General features: G+C 44.3%; 2 protein-coding genes across 15 annotated transcripts in view; one reads left to right on the top strand and one right to left on the bottom strand.

Annotated features, from left to right (window-relative positions):
- LOC119396764 (phosphatidylinositol-binding clathrin assembly protein LAP) overlaps positions 1-2644 on the top strand; it is a 31651-nt gene extending 29007 nt beyond the window's left edge. For all 13 annotated transcript variants that reach the window (XM_049417223.1, XM_049417218.1, XM_049417221.1 and 10 more), the window contains one exon: positions 1518-2644. The gene's annotated coding sequence lies outside the window, so the exon portion shown is untranslated. The remainder of the gene's footprint in view (positions 1-1517) is intronic.
- Positions 2645-5051: 2407 nt separating this feature from the next.
- On the bottom strand, positions 5052-23031 carry LOC119396765 (early endosome antigen 1). Of its 2 annotated transcripts, XM_037664085.2 has the most exons (19): positions 22868-23031; positions 22715-22789; positions 20137-20379; positions 19919-19996; positions 19551-19608; positions 19415-19476; positions 18945-18995; positions 18792-18817; positions 18018-18057; positions 17046-17234; positions 14358-14423; positions 13878-13964; positions 13019-13084; positions 12464-12622; positions 11082-11510; positions 8393-8522; positions 7588-7763; positions 6344-6442; positions 5052-5781 (listed from the first exon to the last, which is right to left on the bottom strand). In XM_037664085.2, the coding sequence occupies exons 1-19, from the start codon at positions 22910-22912 to the stop codon at positions 5659-5661; spliced, it is 2202 nt and encodes a 733-aa protein (XP_037520013.1). In that variant the 5' UTR covers positions 22913-23031; the 3' UTR covers positions 5052-5658. The 2 variants fall into 2 exon arrangements, with proteins under 2 accessions (XP_037520013.1, XP_037520015.1); XM_037664087.2 differs by lacking the exon at positions 11082-11510.
- Positions 23032-23121: the final 90 nt, after the last annotated feature.

Raw genomic sequence — 23121 nt, forward strand, 5'->3', positions numbered from 1 at the left:
GTTAGCTAAAGATGTTTATCAAAAGGGTTGTCAGCAATTAAGCCGTACTGGCATGTTTGCTGCCTGCCGCCATCACGCCTCCGTGCATTTCCGGTGCTTATCTGTAAAGACATAGCCGCACTGCACCGTGACAGTGGCCCCTTCAGAATTTAGTCCGAAAAATCGGGCCCCATCACTCTGGCATTGCGGCAAAGCTACCTTTCGGACTCTGGTACGGCCGCAAACAGACTCACGAAAGCACTGGTTCGAACCTATGAGATGATAGACACGGCAGAGGTGGGGGCTTTAATTAATGCAGTTTCGGACCTGAAATTCGGGCAAAAAGTCCGAAAAATCAGATGTTCTTTATAGATTGACGTCTATATGGGGCAGATTCAGAACTCTGGACTCGAAGGAAGCGCGCCCTTGTCCGCCACATCAGTTGGGTCTCCACAGAAATTGGAGGAGGAGAGGTTGAGGAAATCGTCCTTTCCTTTCACGTCTAAAGTGTTGTCGACACCACATTGGTTGCACCAAGTAATGTGAATAAATACAATGCGGTCTCTGCATTGCCTCATTCTTGATCAGACAACTAGGGAACACCACCCCTCCAGCGCTTGCCAACCTAGCCAAAAGAAACACTTTCATGTTGCTATCTCGTAAGATTGTGCTTAGGGATCCTCTGCAACCTTTTTTCTGCAATTTCGCTTCGGAGTATTCGAAAAATGTTCTATTTGATTTGCACTCATACTTTATATTCAAATTCCCTTCGCACCCAAAATTTTGCTGTTCGCACAGCTCTAGTGATAATTTCTACAACCAGCAGTAGAAATGTGTGTTAGGGAGTCTTAGTGTGTTGAATATGTATTTGGAATTTGGGCTTCATACCACTTTTACGAAGCCGGCCGCTGTCTACTTCTTTAAATTGTGTAATTTTGCTGGAGATTCAGCACACTGTATGTAAACCTCTTCAGCTTTTTTGTTGCGAATGTTTGCAGATCACAAAACCTTACAGGTAAGCCACATTTTCAAGGCAGCAGTGGTAAGGCTGTCTGACAGTAGTTCCACTGTTAGTTGTACTTGAGTATCATTCCACTGGATGAGGGCATTTGCTATGCCCATGATCTCATCCAGTGGACAGATATTCCCTGTTGTAGATGTCTGTGTAAAAGTTATGTTGCATGAATCGCAGCAACTTCAACTCTCGTTTTGTCATTCAGTTCGCGCACGCTGTTATCTCATGCTGATGCTGACCATAGAGGTCATGGGTTCATTTCCTGTCCCCATTGGTCAGTTATCGAAAGCATCTCTCTGCACTGTCTATAGTGGCTTTCGTGCCGTATACATATACATAGATTACATACCTATCGGGATGTTAAAACACCAATCAAGTCAGCCTGTGTTGCATTCCTGTCAGCGTTCCATTTGTTCATGTTGGTAGCACTCAGGCTGCAACGTTCGAAACAAAAGCCTGGCGAACTTGTCAACTTGCGTCGAGATTTCTTCAAGTAATTGATGCAAGGCTTCCTTGTGCGCAGGTGCGGACCACCCGGCCCGAGAGGAGCGACAGACGGCTAGTCCCCGCAGTATTCCCTCCCCCAGAGGTTATTTATGTGTGAGAGAGGGCGCGTGTTTGCGCAGGAGGCTGCGGAGTGTTTGTGCATGCTGTACATTTTGTTTTCTGCACATGCCCCCCGTGCTGGCCAGAGATGACACATTCCACAGTGTTGCTCTCCCTGGACCCGTGGAGCAGCCCAGCTTTAGGAGTCCTCCCCTCCGGCTGTTTAGCAAGCTAGGCCACCCCCCCTGCTGTGATGTACTTGTGGAGCATGCCAAAATAAATTTGTTGCCTTATTACAGCACCAGGCTCATCCTTCCTTGGTTGCAGTCACTCCGTGGCGTGCGCTGGAAAAAACGACAAAATTGCCTCCGCAGTCTGCACCGCCCCCTCTCACAGCACACGAGAGGGTCACAAGTGTCTTTTTAAAGGGATACCAAAGGCAAATACTGAGTCAAGCTAAAGCGATCACTGTTCCAAAGTGCACAATGGCGTCACATTTACTGGAAACACCTTTTACAAGCGACAATATGACTAGCGAAGAACAGGATTGGTGCTGCCACTTTGGACATAGAGCACCAAACCCCGAGAGTAACACATCTTTGCAATCAATAAACTGTAGTCAACCACCGCAAACAAAAGGCAAATAGTCTTTAAAACATAAAATACACAGTTCTTCCATGCGAATTAGACTTTCCTACAGAAATTTTTTATGCGGTTTCTTTACTCTGTTCTGTTGGTGCATGTTCTGTGCATATGACTCGAAGCAACAGGTAGTACCGGGCAGTGAATGACCATGGTAATCACTGGTGCGCCTATGCAAGCGATTCACTCAGTTGTGGACTATAACTGTGAATGACCTGTTCGATTGTGAAAGATGTCTGTGACCCCTTTGTTCACAATTTTCTGTGTGACTGAATCTCGAGACAAATGTCGTGAATTCTCTGGAATGTTTGATTCTAGATTGATTCAATGTTTGCATATAGTGTCCCCTTAATGATAGACTGTGCATTGTTGTGGGCAGGCTGCCAGCATTTATGCCTAGCTGTTTTGTTAATAGCTTAGAACTTTTGAGTGCCTAATAAAGACTCGAGCTGTTGAACATCATGCTGTGTCGAGAGGTGAATTCCTTCATCTGCTTTCATCACATAGGCTACACCACACACCCTACTCCGGGGGGCAGATATTAACAGCATAGCTGTTTAGGCTTGGCTTACCCCGTATAGCATTCACGAAAATGTAGATGTAGATCCTATACTGCTGGCTCACACCCACTCAGGGGGTTTGGCCAAGAATCGGGTAGCTTAGAAAAAATATTTAAAAACTAGAAATGAGAATTTCTCATTTTGTACAACAAAGTTTTTACAAGAAAACTGTCGTGAACGACGTGCACTCTTTGTCCTCTTCAGCTTTGCTCCCAGAGCACATGCACCAGGCAGGCACAATCCCACTGCACTGGTTTGTTTGGGGTGGGACTGGATAACTTGGATGTGTGAGAGAATGAGCAGAGAGAGACAGAGATGGACAGAGAAAGGAATGGACATAGAAACAGATGCAAGAGAGGAAGTGAGAAATAAAGATGGAAATACTATATAGAGAAAAAAGACAGATACTGACAGACAGGCTGTATCTTCAGGTTTGGCACCACCAATGCAAAGCTGCTTTAAGTTTTTGTCAAGGCCAGGTGTTTCTGCAATTGAACAGTACTACAGCAAACATTTTGTATTGTATGGGAGTGCAGTATCGTAACAAATGTCTCTTGGCTATATGCGAATTACTTCACTGTTAATTTCATGCACCCAAGAATACTTCTGCCATGCCACTGAAGCTCTCTGCATACGGCATTGTGCTGGTCAGCAGAAGGTTGTGGGTTCAATTGCCCTGACCCGACGATCTGTTTTCCAATATGTAATGAAATACAGTATGTAATGTTACACAAAAAGGTCACTTGGAGAGCTTCAAAATTTGTTGCACACGACTGCAGTGCACTTCCCTAGTTCTACATTTCGAAGCCCACTAATCATTCTAGTCTAACTTAGCTGCCTGCTTGTGAGGGATACCAAGTGAATGTCTGCTTTGACAGTGAAGCTCTCCTTCCTGGAGGCACAGTAACTTTCAGTCTTTCAATACGGAACTAATTAAAGAAATTGTTTTAGTAAGACCCTCTCTAGAACAGTGCCTCACAACTTGCAGTGTTGAATGAAAACATCTGGTGAAGGGCCCTTTAATATGCTCCAAGGCCTAGTCCAAAATGGATTCATTAGGCATCATCTCTGAATATGGCAGCACCACAAGTACACATATTTTTTATTAATAGAAAACTTGTCACAACTTCGTGTTCACTGCCATATTGAACCCACTGTGTGGTATGCTGTTGAGGTCATGGGCTTCTCGTCCGAAAGGATCTCTGATTTGGTTCCAATGGAAATGAAATCAAGCTGAGCATACCCTCACAGGTGTATGCTAGATAGTGTGAAGCTAGCAAGCTCCCTTGCATCTGTACCGTGCTAAAGCAAGTTCATTAACCTGTACATAAAGATTGACAGTAAAAAACCACTTCTTAATTTGTTGCATTTTATTAGCAGTAATCAATAATAAAAAAACAAGTATGAGATTATTTTTTAGTGCTGGGCACATAACTGATGGAGAGATGATCAGTCTGTTCACTATCCTCTTGCCATGAACACTGTTCCTCCTGTTCCCACTTCTGTCAAGCACTTAAAATCCACTCAAATCAGCACAACTAACAAATGTTTACATAGGCTGCCCTAATGAAATGATCACATGAGTGAGAAATAACACTGGAACATACAAATGAAACAGTGTGCATTGCTAACAGTTGTACAGTACATTTCCCTGGCATCATTTTTTATATTAGGCAAATTATTCTCAAGGTAGATTGTTCGCTTTTATTGCAATAGCAATTATATGGACAGTCTCAGCTGGTTTTTGCCGCCGCCATCATGCACCGTATATGTATAAGCATGTATATATATATAAAAATCCCAAAGAAAAATAATTCAGAAAAATGCTTCCGAAGTGTAGAATCGAACCAGCGACCACTCGGTCCGCAGCGCGTGGCACTAACCACTATGCCACAAAGCGCAGAGCCTTCAGGTGGCTAACGGCGAGCGTTATATACACACCCTTTACCGCTGGCAGGACTCTGAGACGGAAGGCGCATATAAGCGTTTCTTCATTACCAGAGAGATGGCGCGAGGAGCGCAACGGGCGCATTTAAAAGTCGTCGGCCAGCTCGCTCGCTCGCTCGCTTCTAATATTTGCGCAGGGAGAACCTTGCCCTTCTTCTGTCTGCTCGCGCGGTAGTTGCTGCCGGTGGGCGGTAGATGTTTCTGCAACGTAGCAGCGCGTTCATCACGGACCGCTTTTCTTGCTATTGCATTCATTGCTTCACCCTTGCAGCGAAACTGTGACTTTTCTGACAGAGGCTTCAACTGGGAATTTTGAGAAAGAATTGGGTAATACAAATTATCTTGAAGGGCTTACGTGAATTAATTTTATTCGGTTAGTCTAGAAAAGCAAACAGTTCGCATGCGCTATATGTGCTACCTACAGCGTTCATATCTTTCAAACAAGCCCTAACATCCACTGTTATGCAGTACACACTCTTGCTCTATGGCTAAAAAAAAATGTTCACTACGACAAATCCGTCAACGTGACCAGATAACAAGGTACATATGACTACAGGCAGAAGCTCAAACACGATAATATCTACATTTCAGTTCAATAGATAATCTGTGAAAAAGATTAGTAAGACTGCACCCGTAACCTTTTTGCAGGCAGGCTCTCGCAGCGTGATTTGATTCTATGTGCACCAAGTCCCCGTCACAATAAAAGATGGCAAGCTAGGAACTCAAGATGGCACTTGATGTGAAATGCACTTATCGGCACACTTCGCAAAACTCTGTGCATGGCGTTCCCGATGGCGACTGTAGAGACACGATGTTTAGCAGTTCCAAAAAACACAGCTGCACAAAGTTGGCCGCAAAACAGATTGCACTACATGTAAACAGGAGCACGCTATGTCCCGTTGTGCCGCACGCCTTCGACAAGCACACGTGCGTCGATGAATAAGTTTTTGGAGTTGCGGTGGGGGTCATTCATTTGGTCAGTTCACTGTAACAGTTATCACACACTCTGACGGGCTTCCTGGACGACGCGGTGGCCGCATTCTTTGCCGAGCACTCGTTGCAAAAGATGTTGCCACAGTTTCGGCAGTGGTGCTGGAAGATAGAGTGCATAAGATGCGGTGATCAGTCATTAGGACTCAATGCACTTGCCTGTTTGGAACATCGAACCGTTGTATTGAAAACATATCAGCTTACAGCTAGTGTTCTTTTTAACATTTAGAACTTCTCCTTGGTATGTATTAGAATTATACTAACTAAATTGGATTATACTCAAAAAGGTGGACATTACTCGCACTTCAGAATGCAGAACTGACTAATCAACGAAACTTTACTAATCGAGGTTTTAACTATTACACTGACATACTTATGCAACTTACTAACTAAAGCTGGCGATTTTGCAAGGGACATTCACTAGGAAATAATTTTGAAACTAGCACCAGTTTAGATAAGCTGATGCCACACTTTTGATAAAAGTGCTTCCACCTTTTTCAACAGTACACTGTTTTATGTGTTGTAGGTCCAACTACATAACTTAAAAACCAATGCATTTAATTGAACATTTTGGGAATGCATTTGTCGAAACTGGTGTCATCCTCAGAATTTGTTGCAAGTGGATATGACATGTGCCATAAAGTAGTAATCAGTAACCACACACCTTTCGGATGGTGACAGTGAAGAGCTTCTCGCACCCAGTGCAGTGAGTGACTTGCGAGTCATCGGCCCACTTTCGGCCTTGGTGCTTGGCATTGTCCATCTGCAAGTAACACAACAAACACCAGCGTCGAGCACAAGCCCTTTCAGTATGAAGACGACCCAGGCAGTATTCTCGGGCAATCACTTGCAGTGACATTACAACTTTTGCGAGATTTCAACAACATCGGGCAGAGGCAGCAAGCTGCCAGACACGCTGCCAGAAACGCAATCACCATATGTGCCAATGCATCTGGACCCAACTCATTGCGAAAGGGACTGCTCACTGTACTACCAATATCAAAAGGACTCATTGTGCACAAAAGAAACTCAATTGGCTGACTATACATTCACAGTTTAGCCAATACATCTGTATTGTACTAGGTGCTCATTTTTTGCATGAAATTTGGTGGAAAAGGTGCCCAGTTACACAAGTACGAGACGATCCATTTTTGTGAAGTCACTTGAGAAGCTTTTGGTGCAGTCAAGCCCAGATATATGGAATCTGAAGGGGATTACAATACTGTTCAATATATTCTCAATTTAATAAGAGACGCATTGCATGCTTCACTGCATGATGGTAAGCTGTCACCGCTATTAGCCAGTTCCACTGCATTACTTAACTGGGATTCAACGATAACAGACCGCATTATAGACCCTCCGCTCACAACCCATCCATACCTTAAGATGGTCACCTTGCTCGTTTTTCCTTTATCGGACATAGTTCCCTTCAAATTCAATGCCTTGATTTGACAGCATCTCCTTTAAAGAGTTGTTTCGTGGAAAAGGTCATTTCCAATGATGTACAAAGTGATTGCAGTAATTACCTTGCACACTTGCAGGAGTGCAGTGCAGCATTCTATGTATTAAAAGTGTCGATGAAGGTTTGCAATATATGCTTAGCACAATGCTATGCTTCTGCATGGGATTTCCATGGAGATGCTGCGGCTGTCTTGCATATACAGTAGTATGATACACCTGAGTTTCATGTATCCAGGTTCGACTTTATTGCACAAGTACAATTAACGTGGCAACTAACAGTTTCAGACAAGCAGTTTGTCCAGCTGTAGAACAAATTAAACTCTGACGATTGCTGTGAAAGTGCTTGACAAACAGAAGGAGATTGTGGAGGAGACATTCAAAGAAATAGTAGTTGATAAGAGTGTTGATGAAATGTCTGTAGAGGTCATTGAGGAAACGGCTACGCACCTGCAGCAGCTGGTTCTCTCGGCCCAACTCGTGCAAAGCGGCCAATGAGTCATCCAAACGGCGTCTCAAATCGGCAGCATTGGTTCTTAAAGTTTCAGCTTCGCCCTCACTACGCAGACATCGGTCCAGCAGGGCTCTCCGTTCGTCCAGTGCATTTTCCAACTTTGCCTCAAGCTCTGCACATTGAGACAGGGAAGATTATGGGCATAAGGCTAAGGAAAGCACATGGGTGCCTAATACACTATCGTGGTTATCATTTTTAGTAAGAAAATTATCATTATCTGTATTTTAGTGAATCCTATTCTGCTTATGAGTGCTAGGTATAGCCAGTAAAGAGCCTGGAAACAGTATTAAACAATTAACCATTGTGGTCCAAAACCTTTACCCACCTTCCATCCATTCCGGTCCAAAACTAAAAAGTCAAAGCTCAAGTAAAATGTTTGCTTACTCATTTAGAGATGGCACATAATGCAATGAGAAAAAGCACGTGAATCAACCATGAAAGACTTGTCGAGCAGTGCCTGACCGCGGACCGCTGCAGCCGCGTTGCGTTGTCGGGAGGGGCCCGACAACGGACCGCAAAGGGTTAAAAAATTAATATACACTGGACTTCACATGCCAAAACCACACAATGAAGCATGCCGCAGTATGGGATTGACTCTGAACACGTAGTGTTCTTTAATGTGCGCCTATATACAAGCACGCAGGTACTTTCACGTTTCACCCCCGAACCTGCACCATCGTGCTTAGCAATGCTGAGCCGCTAAGCCTCCACACCGCGTAGCAACAGTGTCATCACACACACCTAGCTTGTCTCCTTGGACTGAGTCAAGCTGAGTCTGGGCAGTTTGACGATTGGCCTGCTCGGACGCCAGCTGCTCCCGCAAAGCCTCCAGCGCTGCCTCTTGTCGGGCACTGCGCTGCTGCTCCACTTCCTGTGAGGAACATGTAATGTGGGAAAGACTCGCAACATGACTCGAGCAAAGCCTTTGCTTACTGATCTGGCTCACTTCTTAGCCTGTACAGGTGAGCACAGACAAATGCAAACAAACACTACACTATATGCTCCCAATGGCTACTCTCCTTGACTCCCTTCTGTTTTTTTATTTATTATTAGTACTTTTCCTCGGCTAATGTAAATACTACAAATATTAAGAGTTAAAGGTTCATCGTTAATATCTAAAACATTATGGTCGGCTGAACAGGGATGTGAGAATCCTTGACGAAATTAACCAGGACGTGCAATTTTCCGACATAAACCAGTGACACAAATGTGTGTTTGTGTGGGAAAGTCAATTATTTGAAACACTCGATAGCGCTTTACATCATGAAAATGACTAATGCTATTGCATGGAGCATTTATGCAATTTCCTTGTGGGAGGGACAACAATGGCTGTGGGCAAAGCCGCCATTTTTTCTTAGATTGTAAATGAATTTAGCAATAGCGGCATCCTGGTGAGGGTAGTACGTGCAAGTAATTAGCTATTTGTAAAAAAAAAGAAGGGCACAAATGGTCTTGGAAAGATGCTGACAGAGAATCCGTCAGAATCATGGCTTCATTGTGGCCATGAGGGTACGAAGAATGCAGTCAAAAGGGGCTAAATAGCAGATGTTGGCAGCCTCTCCGAAAACACAAAACTGAAATGGAGTATTGCTTCCGTGATTATCTTCAAAGACACAGCACACACTCATTGTCTAAGAAAGCAGAAGAGACGGAAAGTCAGGGAGATTAACCAGAACAAACTAGCAGAAGTGGACATTAAGAAACTTGTTCACAAAGTGTGTTGGCCAGATAAAAAAAAACTAAAGGAAGCTCATAGTTTTATCAATTAAAACTTCTGCACTTAAGTGCGATCAGGCCATGTGGAAAGCAGATCTCATGACAGATTGCGTGTGCTGAGCAGCTACGATGCAACAGTCTTTCCTCGCATCTTACACAGCAAAGTTCAGCCACAAACAACACATCCCAATAGCCACAGTGGCAGGGTTTCCATTGCAGTTCTACGTGAATGTTGTTATTTGACTTTGTTTGCACATTTCTTCCAATCACGTCATTGCGAGAAAAGTGGTAGGCAGTGGTAAGAGAACCCAATTCCTCTGGCACCTTTTGTCACAGTGATGGTTCATCAAGTAAACCAATCAACCAAAAAACAGGTGATAGCAGACTGGTTCCAGCATGTTCTGCCAAAGTGCTGACACACTCATTTTCGCAAAATGTCTGCATAAGCATCAGAGCTAGAATCTGCATTCCTAAAACAAGGAAGAATAGAGATGCAAATTGGTGCGTGCAAGGACTTGGAATTTTAGCACAAGGAAGTGGTGTCATGGAAGTGGTGTCATTCGACACCACTTCCATGATTTGGGGTAGGTGAAACTTTGACTCAGAGGCGTTGTTGGCAAGCCGACACAGAAATGTGAAGTGGCGGCACGAGTCACTAGCAGCCCAAATTTTCTTCCTTTCTTTTTTCTTTTTGGAAGTTGGTCTAAAAACCCTTAGCATAAACTGAAACCAGAGCCATGACCTTAACAAAATGGAAAAAAAAAATACATCTGGGCGAATGAGGCCCCACGTGTACTGGGCTCATGCACTGTGCAGCTGGTCAAATGCCAAATTAGGGTATCAGTTTAAATTGTGGAACTTGCTACACCATGCACATGCAGTCCTAAAGAACTAGCCACTGCTTTTATTGCGATAGCAATTATATGAACACTCTTGAAGGGTTTTTGGCATCAGCGTCGCCGTCATGTTCCGTATAAAGCCCGAATTGATAACATATCCCCGCGCATCGTATGTTCTACCCACGGGTAAACTCGTGCACGCGGAGGTGATGAATGCGGCTGATGCAGAGATCAAACGAGCCGGCCTATCTCCATCGCTTGGAGGGGCATGCGATGAAGTCCCTCCACTTGTTAGACCTGCCATCAAATGCTCAAGCAGAGAGGAAATGCCCCACCCGTCTTGAACGAGTATGAAGGGACGCAGGGGGTCACTTGAGCAGCAGCAGCAGCTGCCAGCGATTGCTGGCACGTGTCCTATCTCGGCAGACATCAGCGGTCAGCTCATATACCTTTCTACGTGCTGCCCTCTCGACTGAAGAGACTGGGCAAAAAGAGCATCTCTCCCTGGAGTGGCCACCAGTGTTTTGTAGAATTATGCGATATCGAATCCAAAAGAGTTAGCTGCCATCATTACTTTGTATAACGATACAATTTCTTGCTATCGCATTCATTGCTTCGCCCTTGCGGTGAAACTGTGATTTTTTTTCTTTCAGTCGAAGAATGCAATTCTCTGCCTGGTGCTATTGTAGAGAATACAACTGTTGATGCTTTCAAACACGGTCTATTAACACCCTAAATTTATCCTGCTTGGCCAGCTTCAGGTGTTTGCAGTACATGTAAATAAATAGGCATCAGCATCTATGAGTTGGATAGCACAGAGCAAAGTGGGGCAAAACGCGACTCCGAGTCTTCAGCACCAAACCGTCGGCACCCACCAGTTCCGAGCATGCCTGCTGCGCCTTGTTCTGTGCCCGTGCCAGCTCTGCCTGTAGACCCTGAAGCGCCTGCTGATGCTCAGCGGCCTGCTGGTCGCACTGTCGTTGAAGCTCGGCTAGCAGAGTCTCGAGCGTGGCACGGCTGGCCTCCACTTCCGCGTGGCTCTTGCGCAGGTTTTCAACCTCCGCCTCGAACGCCGCCCTGTCGGCCTCGAGCGCCACTTGGTTGTTGCGAAGATTTCCCACCTCGAGTTCGAGCGCAGAAAGTTGGTCAGCCAGGCGACTCTTGGCTTGGTGCAGCGCCTGCACGGCCTGTGCTAGCTCAACCTTCTCAGCGCGGCCGGCCACGAGTTCTTCATGGCTTGCCTGAGCCTCCCGCTGACAGGTCACCAGTTGTTCCCGACACGTCGCCAGCTCAGACTCGCGCTCCTGTGCCAGCGTCAACCAATTGACCAAACAACACTTTGAGCGCTGTGCCACCTGGAATGTCCTGCAAACTTTGGAAACTTCTTTCTCCACAGAGTGACTTTTTTGCTAATTTGCAAAGCCAAAATGACAAAGTGACAATGCAGTCAGCAAATTTTCCTGCACCTTCTGAGCATTTCAGCAAGACTAGGACAAGGAACCACCAATGAACGTCTTCTGGATAGAGAAATGAAAGAAAATGTCTTCCGCACAGTATTTCAACGTCAAATAAAAACATGAGCTCTTTGCCTGTACTGAAAGGGCAACCAATAAGGCATCCAACCAGCCAACATGTACTGTGAGAGGCAGTTAGGCACCAGCTGGGTGCTCAACCATTACGAGGCCTTGAAAAATTGAAGTGAGTCATCTCCCATCCGGGGGTGTAACTACTCATTGCATAAATAGCATATTTTCATTATTAGCCCATCAGAATCAACTACATTACAAAAATATTTCTCAGAGATCTCCGATTACACTTGAAACTTGCTTGAAGGCTTTGTTTCAGCTACTTAAATGACCGAAGATACGAATGATTGAAGTTGAAGCTAATTAAATGAAAAAAAATCATGAGATTTATGTTGCACACCCCTTGAAGAGCTGCTACAGCGATAAGGCCACCGATTTTTTTAAGCAGATATAGAGGTTTATACATGTAACGTGTGTAAATAAAGATGCTATAGGTATGGACAGACTGCACTGGCTAAACAAAGGCACAATGCAACTCCCCTTGGTATATTTTCGGTTTCTGTGCTTTATCTGCGTACTATACTCATGACTAAGAGAATTTAGACATTCCATTTGTATCGCGCAATTCGAATCATAAATTTTTCAAGTTATTTTTATCTTGCAGTTCCTTTCTCCAAAACACATCCACGAGGTTCAGCATTAACGTGACGACACTGAGGTTCAGTACCCACCCTGAGCTGTCCAGCTAGCCGTGCAGCCTGCTCTGCATTGCTCTCGGCCTGGGCGCGATAGTCGGCGAGCTGTGCCTGAGCCGCCTGTGCCGAGTCACGGAGAGCTGCCTCAACTGCCGACAGTTGAGTCACCTGGGTTCGCAGTTCATCCACCTCTGCCTGTAAAGCCACACACACAGTCCACTAAAGCATTTTTCAGAAGCCCTATATATTATCGGGCTGTAATATCTTTTTTTACAGGGTAGCTGATGTGGCGACTCAAACCATCGAAAAGCTTACAAGCAGAAAGTCACGTCATGTGATAGCAACCAGTCGAACTGGCTCCAAGTGTTACAGTTTCATTTTCACTTGCATTGAAGGCAAGCTTAACCTAAATAGCAGCAGGTTCAGTTTCTGCACCTACATTGCTGAAGAACAGTTGATGCGAAGTCTGGCAGCATTCCCCAATAGTGAAACAATGGTTGAATGAAAAGTGCAGTGCGAGAAATTCAATTATGTAGTATGGAATCAAAAAGCAGCCAGGCGATATGTGTAAAGAACATATCACTAAATCACCTGGCGGGCTTGTAGTTCAGAATCCCCACGCTGTCGCTCCACCACCAGTTCCGACTCCAGTTCCTCCTGGAAATGGCCAACAACCAGGCTGCATCCACACTTGCCAGCACAACCTCACAGAGCATGTAACTCAAAGCAAGAGCGAACTCGGCATCACTTTAACTTCTGCCAAATCAAACCCGTGCTCTTTTGCATGCATCAACTGCTGCCACACTTGTCATTTTTTATATGCAGTGCTATCCAACATAAACAGGAAAACAAATTATATCTTTATTTCCACCACAGATGGAGGACGATGGAAAAAAAAGCTGCCGATAGGCAGCTTGACTAGTCCGCAGCCCCACGTAATAATAATATTATCTGGGGTTTAACGTCCCAAAACCACGATATGATTATGAGAGACGCCGTAGTGGAGGGCTCCGGAAATTTCGACCACCTGGGGTTCTTTAACGTGCACCTAAATCTAAGCACACGGGCCTCAAACATTTTCGCCTCCATCGAAAATGCAGCCGCCGCGGCCGGGATTCGATCCCGCGACCTTCGGGTCAGCAGTCGAGTGCCATAACCACTAGACCACCGTGGCCGGGCGCAGCCCCACGTATGGGCAACAGCAATGAAGAACAGTGAATAAACAAATGAAAAGCACATGATCCAGTAATAACCAGTATTACCCAAAAGTAACAACCAGCAATAACCAAAAGAGATACAAGGCAACCATTCCTTTGTTTTAAACTTGGCTTATCAAAAATAGCTCCAAGAGAAAGACAATATATAAGAGGCAATGAAAGGGATGACAATTCATGCTTCAAGAAAATATGTGCCCAAGCTAACACTCATAAAGTTGTGCAATGCAGCTTACGGTGCGTGTCGCTGCAGCAGCCAGGCCCTGCTTGGCAACCTCCAGGGACGTTGTGAGTGATTCCCGCTCGGATCGACCAGCTTCCACCTACACAAGGAACCCCTTTGAAAAATAAGGTAAACTAGGCCTGTGCACTAGCACTCAATATGAAAACTTGATAAAGGCAAAAAACTTGCAAGAAAAAATTTCGGGGCCTGATTACACTATCATATTCTAATCTTGAAGGCGAAGCTCAAGCATTCTCCAAGTTTTTTTAATCTTAGCAGCGTAGTACTCTTATCACCACATGAAAATGTCGGAATACTAACCATATTCTGATGCCTTAATTCAGTTGCTGGACACCACGTCTCGGCAAACCAAGCTCATCTACAGGTTTTAGGGGTGTTACGTAAGCACAGTGTTGCTGAGGGTAGTGAATACTGCTATTTAGGTGTTGGTGCCAAGGCGTATATAGGGCGGTAGCCCTGGCTACCCACTGACCTCCTGTAGCAGCCGTTGCCGTTCAGCATCGCTCCTCTCCAAGGCCTCTCGCTGTTGCATCTCCCTCTGCGCAAACCCATCGCGCACACACCCACGTGTCATGGGCATTGGCCCTGTCTCACAACGCGGAGAATGCACACAGCCTTACGACATCCAAGTCCACTCTCACTTTACAGAAAAACCACCACAAAACAGACTTTTCCACGAACACTTGCATTCAGTAAGCACATTTAAAATGTGTGAACCAGACACGGACGAAAAAGCCACAACATGTAGGCACACGCACACACTCACACACACACAAACACACGTGCCCGCCTGCCTGTGTGCATGCGTTATGTGCCTTTTTCGTCCAAGTACACAATACACGCTTTACAGTTTTACAAGTACACAACACATGCTTGTTTATAGAAATTGAGTGGTTGCTGCTAACACACAAGAACTTCAGCAAAATACACAGCAATTGTAAACACTGTGCTAAATTTGATAATGAAAATATTGCTAAAAAGTAGAGCTGTGCGAATAGCAAAATTTTGAGTGCGAAGCGAATTCGAATAATAAAGATTGAGTGCGAATCGAATCGAATAATTTTCGAATAATTTTCGAATATTTCTCAAACATTTTTCGAATACTTCGAAGTGAAATTACAGAGAAAAGTTGTAGAGAATCCCTAAGTATGTTCTCATCAGATAGCAACATGAAAGTGTTTCTTTTTGCTGGGTTGATGAAGCGCTGGCACGGGATGGTGTTTCATAGTTGTCTTATCAAGAATGAGGCAATGCAGAGGACGAATTGTATTTATGTACATGATTTGGTGCAACCAAAGTGTTGCCGACAACACTTTACACGTGATAGGCAAAGATGCCATTTCCTCAGCCTCTCCTCCTCTTTCAACTTCTGTGGAAGCCCAACTGATGTGGCAGACAAGGGTGTGCTCCCTTCAAGTCCGGAGTTCCAAATCTGCCTCGTAGACGTTGATATATAAGAACATCTGAAATTTTGAATGCTAAAAAGCTTCGGCGTCCAATTTTTCGGACTTCCTGCCGAAATTTCAGGCCCAAAACAGCATTAATTGAGCCTCCAACTCTGCCACATCTTTCATCTCAATGTTGGAACCAGCGTTTTCTTGAGTTAATACATTTGCGACCGTAGCGGAGCTTGAAAGGCAGCTTTGCCGCAATACGGGGGTGTGATGAGGTGAAGCGTATTGAAAATCGAGGGATCACTTCCAATCGGACGTTGACTGTCTCCCAAATTCGACCGTAGCGGAGCTTGAAAGGCAGCTTTGCCGCAATACGGGGGTGTGATGAGGTGAAGCGTATTGAAAATCGAGGGACCACTTCCAATCGGACGTTGACTGTCTCCCAAATTCGACCGCAACGGAGCTTGAAAGGCAGCTTTGCCGCAATACGAGAGTGTAATGAGGTGAAGCATATTGAAAATCTGAAGGGGTCACTTTCAATCGGACGTTGACTGTATTTGTTTTTGGGAAGTTCGAATAGTTCGAATAGTAAAATTCCAGTGCGAATCGAATCGAATAGCAAACACTATTAGAAAAATATTCGAAATTTCGAATATTCGCACACCCCTACTAAAAAGCTAAAAACTAGGTGTGTGAATCGAATCGAATAGTGTTTGCTATTCGATTCGATTCACACTGAAATTTTACTATTCGAACTATTCAAACTTCCCAAAAACAAATACAGTCAACGCCCGATTAAAAATGACCCCTTCAAATTTTTAATATGCTTCACCACATTACATTCACGTACTGCGGCAAAGCTGCCTTTCAAGCTCCGTTGCGGTCGAACTTTGCCAAAAGACAACGTCCAATTAGAAGTGGTCCCTAGATTTTCAATATGCTTCACCTCACCACACCCCGGTATTGCGGCAAAGCTGCCTTTCAAGCTCTGCTCCGGTCGCAAATGTATTAACTCAAGAAAACGCTGGTTCCAACAAAGATATGAAAGATGTGGCAGAGGTGGGGGCTCAATTAATGCTGTTTTGGACCTGAAATTTGGGCAGGAAGTCCGAAAAATTGGACGCCGAAGCTTTTTAGCATTCAAAATTTCAGATGTTCTTATATATCAACGTCTACGAGGCAGATTTGGAACTCCGGACTTGAAGGGAGCACACCCTTGTCTGCCACATCAGTTGGGCTTCCACAGAAGTTCCACAGAAAGAGGATGAGAGGCTGAGGAAATGGCATCTTTGCCTATCACGTGTAAAGTGTTGTCGGCAACACTTTGGTTGCACCAAATCATGTACATAAATGCAATTCGGCCTCTACACTGCCTCATTCTTGATAAGACAACGATGAAACACCACCCCGCCAGTGCTTCATCAACCTAACGAAAAGAAACACTTTCATGTTGCTATCTCATAAGAATATGCTTAGGAATCCTCTCTAACTTTTTTTTTCTGCAATTTCGCTTCGAAGTATTCCAAAAATATTCTAGAAATATTTGAGAAATATTCGAAAAATATTCGATTCGATTCGCACTCACACTTCAATATTCGAATTCGCTTCGCACCCATAATTTTGATATTCGCACAGCTCTACTAAAAACCCCGTTGAACACAGTACTAAGCATAGCTAAACACGGTGATGAACACACGATGATGAAAGCACGAAGACCTCTTAGTGAAATATACCATAGAGGGAGCAGACAGATACAGGATACATACCTTTTCCGCACGCGCTCGAGTTTCGGCAAGGCGCCGGTCGGCTTCTTCCAGCTTGAGCTGAAGTGTCTGCTTCTCAGCTGTCAGAGCAGCTAGGGCTGCTGCACGGCTGTCATTCTCTTTGCTGACCTCAGTTGCCACTGAGGTATCTGCTATGAATGCCTGCACCTGGGCGTCTCGTCGGCACACCTCCTGCACCACAAACACCACCACTTCTTTTTCTTTTGTGTGGCTTGCTATGCAGTTTACGTTATCTGTCTGCAAGGTTCATATTCAGTGTTTCTTCAGTGAACTGCAGTAAGGAGCAGTCACACCAACTTGTTGTTTCTTTTCTCTGCCTGCACCCCTGGCAAAGTTCAATACTAATGAGAGACTAAAGTTCCTACAAATGCAACTGCTCAGTGGTAAGCTCTCAACCCCTCCTCAACACCACTTAGATCCCACCTTGCAAAAAAAAGAAAAAGGTCAGAAGGTGCAGAATGAAGCCAGAGACTGAAGTAAACATAAATGTCAAATTTGGCACATGTTCAGGCAGTTTATTTGGTTTATTTTATAATTTAAGGGACAATTGACCCTGCACTACAAAAAAATTAATTCTGGTGTTTTATTTGTCGAAACCACCATACAATCATGAGCCACGCTGTGTGCAATATTAATTTTGACCACCTAGGGTTCTTCAATGTGCACTTCAGTCTAAGTACCCAGACATTTGCATTTTGCCCCCATCGAAATGCAACCACCACAGCCAGGGATCGAACCCACATCCTTGTGCTTAGCAGCTCAACACCAGAGTGGTTAAATTGCCGTGGCAGGTACAGTAATACATAAAGAGATTCAAGTTTCATTAAGGAGATACGCTGTCAGCGACTGAGAGCAGTAGCTGTGGTATTTAGACTTTACCAGATTACCAAACCAAGCAATAACGCAGCTCAAGAAACACTATAGAAGTCAGGAAAAAAAAGTAGGCAAGCTTACTGGTACTGGCTCTGGAGGACTTTCAGCTTCAGTCTGCATGCTGCAGCACAACGAAAAAAAGAAAGTGCACTCTAGGTAAAACACAACTCAAGTGCACGCACAAGCAGTTCCCCACAGTAGCCATTTCCATATATACATCTCTTTTTTTGCTTGTGTGAAAGTAACAAGCTCTAAGCTCTTGACCTGAGCACAATTTTCACCCCAACTTGCAACTCTGTCATTGCCAAACTCATCTCGAAGATACTGTTGAATCGTATGGGTATGTGACAGAGAACATGCAACAATGATAGCGAACTGTGCCACAGGACTGTACAAAACCACAAAAAAACATCTAATGGCAGGTTTTTCAATTTTTCATGTCTCACATAGGTGTACCATCAACGTGAGCATGAGGAAGAAAAATTATCAGGGCACCTGTTATGAGTAATTTACATTGGTATGCAATGTACAATGGTCCAATAACCAGCTCCTAAGAATGAACCACTCCCCCAAAAATATGTTTTAGGACATGGTCAGTGTTACAAGTACAGGCGAAGCTGGAAATGCAACAAAGTATGTCAGCAGTTTTCATCTTGTTCTTATTTGAATCAACGCACAGTAAATCACTTGAAGAGTACCTGCATAAGTGGAGCTTCTATGTGATTATTTCCACAGAAAAATGAAACACACATAATTAATCTCAGCCAGATGATTGCCCTGTAAAACTACTGCCGCATCACCACTAATTTTGATTAAAATGATGAGGAAAAGGAGAAATAAGTTCGGTGCACATACCTCTGTGATAGTTTCTCTACGACTGGCTGAAAAAAACACAAAAAAAGACAAGGCTATTCAATGTAGAAAGCAGCAGCACGTGCCAGTAAGCAGTGTGGTACACAGTATTAAATGTGATTTCGCTAGACGGCACTGCTTCAATATTCTGCTTACCGGTTGTGACTGTAGCAGCTGTTCCAACTGTGCCCTCAGCTGAGTAGCTTCCTGCAAAAGAACACAACAGTGCAGCCCTTCCTGTATATTAAAGCGCAGCAGAAAGGTTAAAAAAAAGAAGTTGGACAGAAACAGCTCAGGCTGCTGTCTATGCATATGCAAGAGCACATATGGACTCCATATAACTTATGCTTTTGGCAACTTTTTAAATTTTGCAGTTGAAACAGCAAATAGTCAACATTAGTCAACACTTGCCACCATCCACGTTTAACCATCATTACCACACATTACCTGACATTACCCACCATTCATAACCGTCTAGTCACTGTTATTTGTTCACAAATCACGAGAATGGAGGGAGGGGTGTTGGGGGTGTGCTAAGATATACTCTCAAATATAAAACACAATTGGTGTCTTGTGGCAGGCGCACAAATACAAATAGCCATTCCACAGTGTTGGTGTGTACTCACCACACGTGCCTGCTGCAAGTCATTCCCCAACTGCTGCCTTGCTAGCACCAACTCTGAAGTCACTGCATGCAAAGAACATTAACTTAAATAACTGCAATTTCATGATGCCATACAAGTAGTCATGAAAAGTACGCACAGAGCGCCTTCCCCTCTTCCAGGGCTCGCACTTGGGACCTCAGCATCTCCGCCTCGACCTGTAAAAAAAAAAAGTGAACTTTCGTTGGTCAAAGCAAAACCAAGCAAGTGTCCCCGAACCTGTTCAAGCACGCACACCGTTTCAGAGATTATTGAAATTTCGGCTGCCATCAATTGCAATTTTAATGCAGACCCAAGCATGCCATATGCCAACTTTCCTTTAGCAAGTGCTAAGCCCCTCCTCGCTTCTTTTCTCATTCATCAAGCATAGAGATGACAATTGCTTGAAAAGTTACAGTGTAAGCTTTGCAGAGAAGTACAATGGCACCAATAGAACAAACAAATAAAAGAGAGAGAGAGAAGACTTGCCGAGTCTCCCTTGCTGACAATGGCACCGTGTAATCTTGATACCTCCGTCCGCAGTTCCTCAGAACAGGAACGCTCCTCCTGTGAACAGACATACCAAAGTGTAAAGTTCCTTGGCGATCTGAATGACAGAATACAAATGTTCTGTAAAAGCACTTGTGATGGGGCATTCATTCGCAATAGTGAGGAGCAAATAACAGTGTTGCATAGAGGACTCTCACGCGAAGGGATGCATGCAGGGCCGACAGTTCGCGCTGAAGTTGCTCCACGGCTGCCGGCTCGGTGTCTGGTGGTGCTGCCGCGTGGTGGCGGGCGCAGTGGCTCTCAAGCTCGACCTCGGAGCCAAGCCGCATGCGGCAGGTTGGACACACAACCTCCAGACCACTGCCGTGGCTTGTCTCGTAGTGATCCTGCAGTGCATCAGCTGACGGGAAGGCCCGCAGGCAGGATGGGCACAGGAACCCCTGCAGCCAAACATACACCAATTGTCTTTACATCTTGTAACGTAACATGCAGACCTTTCTTAGCCCTTTTAGCCGCTTTGTACACACTTGTGTACACAACTTGTTTTTGCCAGTTACGCCGACTTGGGGCTAAGAAAGGGAAAGATACAGTGAACCTCCTGTGCAATAAGCGTGTCTTCATTTAACTTCACTTTGCAGTGTACTATTGCACGATTACTTTGCTGAAGGCGCTATGATCTATGAGTTGTTTAATGTGCCGCTTTCCTCGAGTCCATGTCCAAAGTATAACCTTCTTTTGATCGAAATGAATATAATCGAAAACAAAATTGCGCATTATTTCTAGCCTGAGATTGGATTCTATTTATACAAAAATAGCCTATGAATAGCTTCAGGATAAATAGATATTTAATTACCGGTACAATTTATTTGGGATCAGTTACTAAAGAACACATAACATTATAACATTATTTTCGTTGCGATAGAATACTGAGTGCCTTGAAATAATCTGTAAATTTGATACATTTACAGAAAATTCTGCGTAGGTCACGCCTGAAAGGGTTAAGATTGCCTTCCTTTTGAGTGTGTGTATAAGTCTGCATGTGCACGTGTTTGCACCTTATTCGACTGATGCAAAGCATAGGCATGTGCACTCACGAGCAAGTGGTAAAACCAAATTCAGTCTTGTAACATTTATTATGCAAGCAGCACATGGAATCTCATAAACATCAGTAGAAAAGACATGCAATAAAGTTAAATCGCTGCAAACCAATGGTCTCATCTTTCCCCAAAGCAAGCAAAACCCAGCTGTCGCTCATCAAACTTGGTTTTTGACAAACCAAGTTCGGCAAACCGACAGCTCGACAAACCCCCGCCCCTATATGTCCTTTTATTTGTTACTGATGAAGCTGTTAGCAGCACTACACATTATGAATGAACAACAATTAGCCAAACATTTTTCTACCACTGGCAGGTAACTTTAGGAGTTGCATAACTTTCATCACACAAGGTGAACGATGCAAATGAGCATGACCAGTAGTGAGCAAATTGGCATTCTTGTCAAATTTGACTGCAAGCATATCTTGAGAGGTTAACGAAAAGATACAGTGAGATACCCCTTATGTCACTTCTTTTCCAATTCAGTTTACTTCTACCTGACATACAGAAGACAATGCAAATGCTAATATATTCATTATGTCCAATTTATTGTCTGCTAGGTTTCAATATTTCTTTCACTTTTTGTCCAGCCCAACAAAATCATATATTTTAGCTAAACTTGAGTTTTGCACTAGGGTAAGGACTTGGGAAATGCCGATGTTAATTGAAAATTCTTGAAAGACATGTTTTCGTGAGAGATGTCCGTTAATTACCTTTTTTTTGTGCATTTATAGCCTCGTGTAAACACCAAAGCACTATATATGAGAAATGCACAATAGCCTTTGATGCCATGAAACAAGCTGGTTTTTCTGAGAAATTCTGTATAAGTGAGCAGCCTTGGTGGATGATACTGTTACAAAAGGTGCTCAGTAGTTACTGCTGCGTATGCTGCTTGGACAGCGTACTATACTGTGCAGAGGCTGCTTGTGACGACAGCCACAAGAAAGTAGAAGCAGGCTTCTAGAACAAGTCATAACCTTCTTGATGAAAATGGCTTAGCTTGTTCAACAGTGGGGCATGTAAGTCCAATTTCTTGCTTACATATGAAATGTTTGACAGCTTTCAAAATCAACTTGAGAGAACAATTACTGATTATAAGTTAATTTTCAAGAATATGTCGCGAGCAAAATATGAACAGCGACAGCAAAGCACCGCACAGAACATCACAGAAAGTTCACATAAATAGGGTGCAACTGCAAGCCAATCAACGAAACAACACCTTGACAGGGTCCGCAGCATAGCTGTGTATTCAAACACACTTGAGATTCTAGTCGTAAATATTACGGTGAACCGCATATTGTTAAGAAAAAGCACACTGCGGATGTGCGGGCACGATCGGAAGTCATAAACGTAATGACGGGCCCATCACCGACGGGAAACCAGAGATGCATCGAATTATTTTAAGTGCTTAGACACAGAGGCTCATTCCGATGCATATAAAACCGACCCGATATGCGCAAACAAAGCCAATGTTGCCCCCAAAACATTCCACACACTTCGGCCGTAACAACAAACTTTTTGAGCGCACATGTTTCGTGCGCGGACCGTCGAGATAAGGTGTGCCGACGTGCAACCGCCGTGATCTGTGGAGGTGTCCTGCCAACGAACACATTAGGAACAGAACCGAGACTGTTGACCGCAGAACCATGCTAATCACAAAGCGGAAACCGCAATTAATTACCTCGGCGCTTGCTTCGTTAGCTCCATTAGATTCCGATGCCTCCGGCGGGCTTGGGGGCTTCGTCGGACTCTGGTTCTGAAAAAGCACATGCACATCACCGGGATGACTACAGCAAGAGTTACTGAGGCATGGAGAGTGAACGCGTGTTATTACCTTCGCATCGGAAATCTTAGTCAGCAGTTTGTTTATATTAAACATCACTTATGAAGCACCTATAAACCACCCAGCAGAAGACGAAAACGGGAACCACAGGGCGGTGCAGCTGTCGCAACCAGCGTTGGCCGCAATTCGCAGTGCCATCAACGGCAGTAAAAAAAGGTTCACTTGAAAAACGAGTTGTAGTCACAGCAGCAGATCACTTCAATATACCTACGCATATTACCAAAACATAGGGCAAACCGGGCATG

Source organism: Rhipicephalus sanguineus, chromosome 6, assembly GCF_013339695.2.
Source record: "Rhipicephalus sanguineus isolate Rsan-2018 chromosome 6, BIME_Rsan_1.4, whole genome shotgun sequence".
Lineage (NCBI taxonomy): Eukaryota > Metazoa > Arthropoda > Arachnida > Ixodida > Ixodidae > Rhipicephalus > Rhipicephalus sanguineus.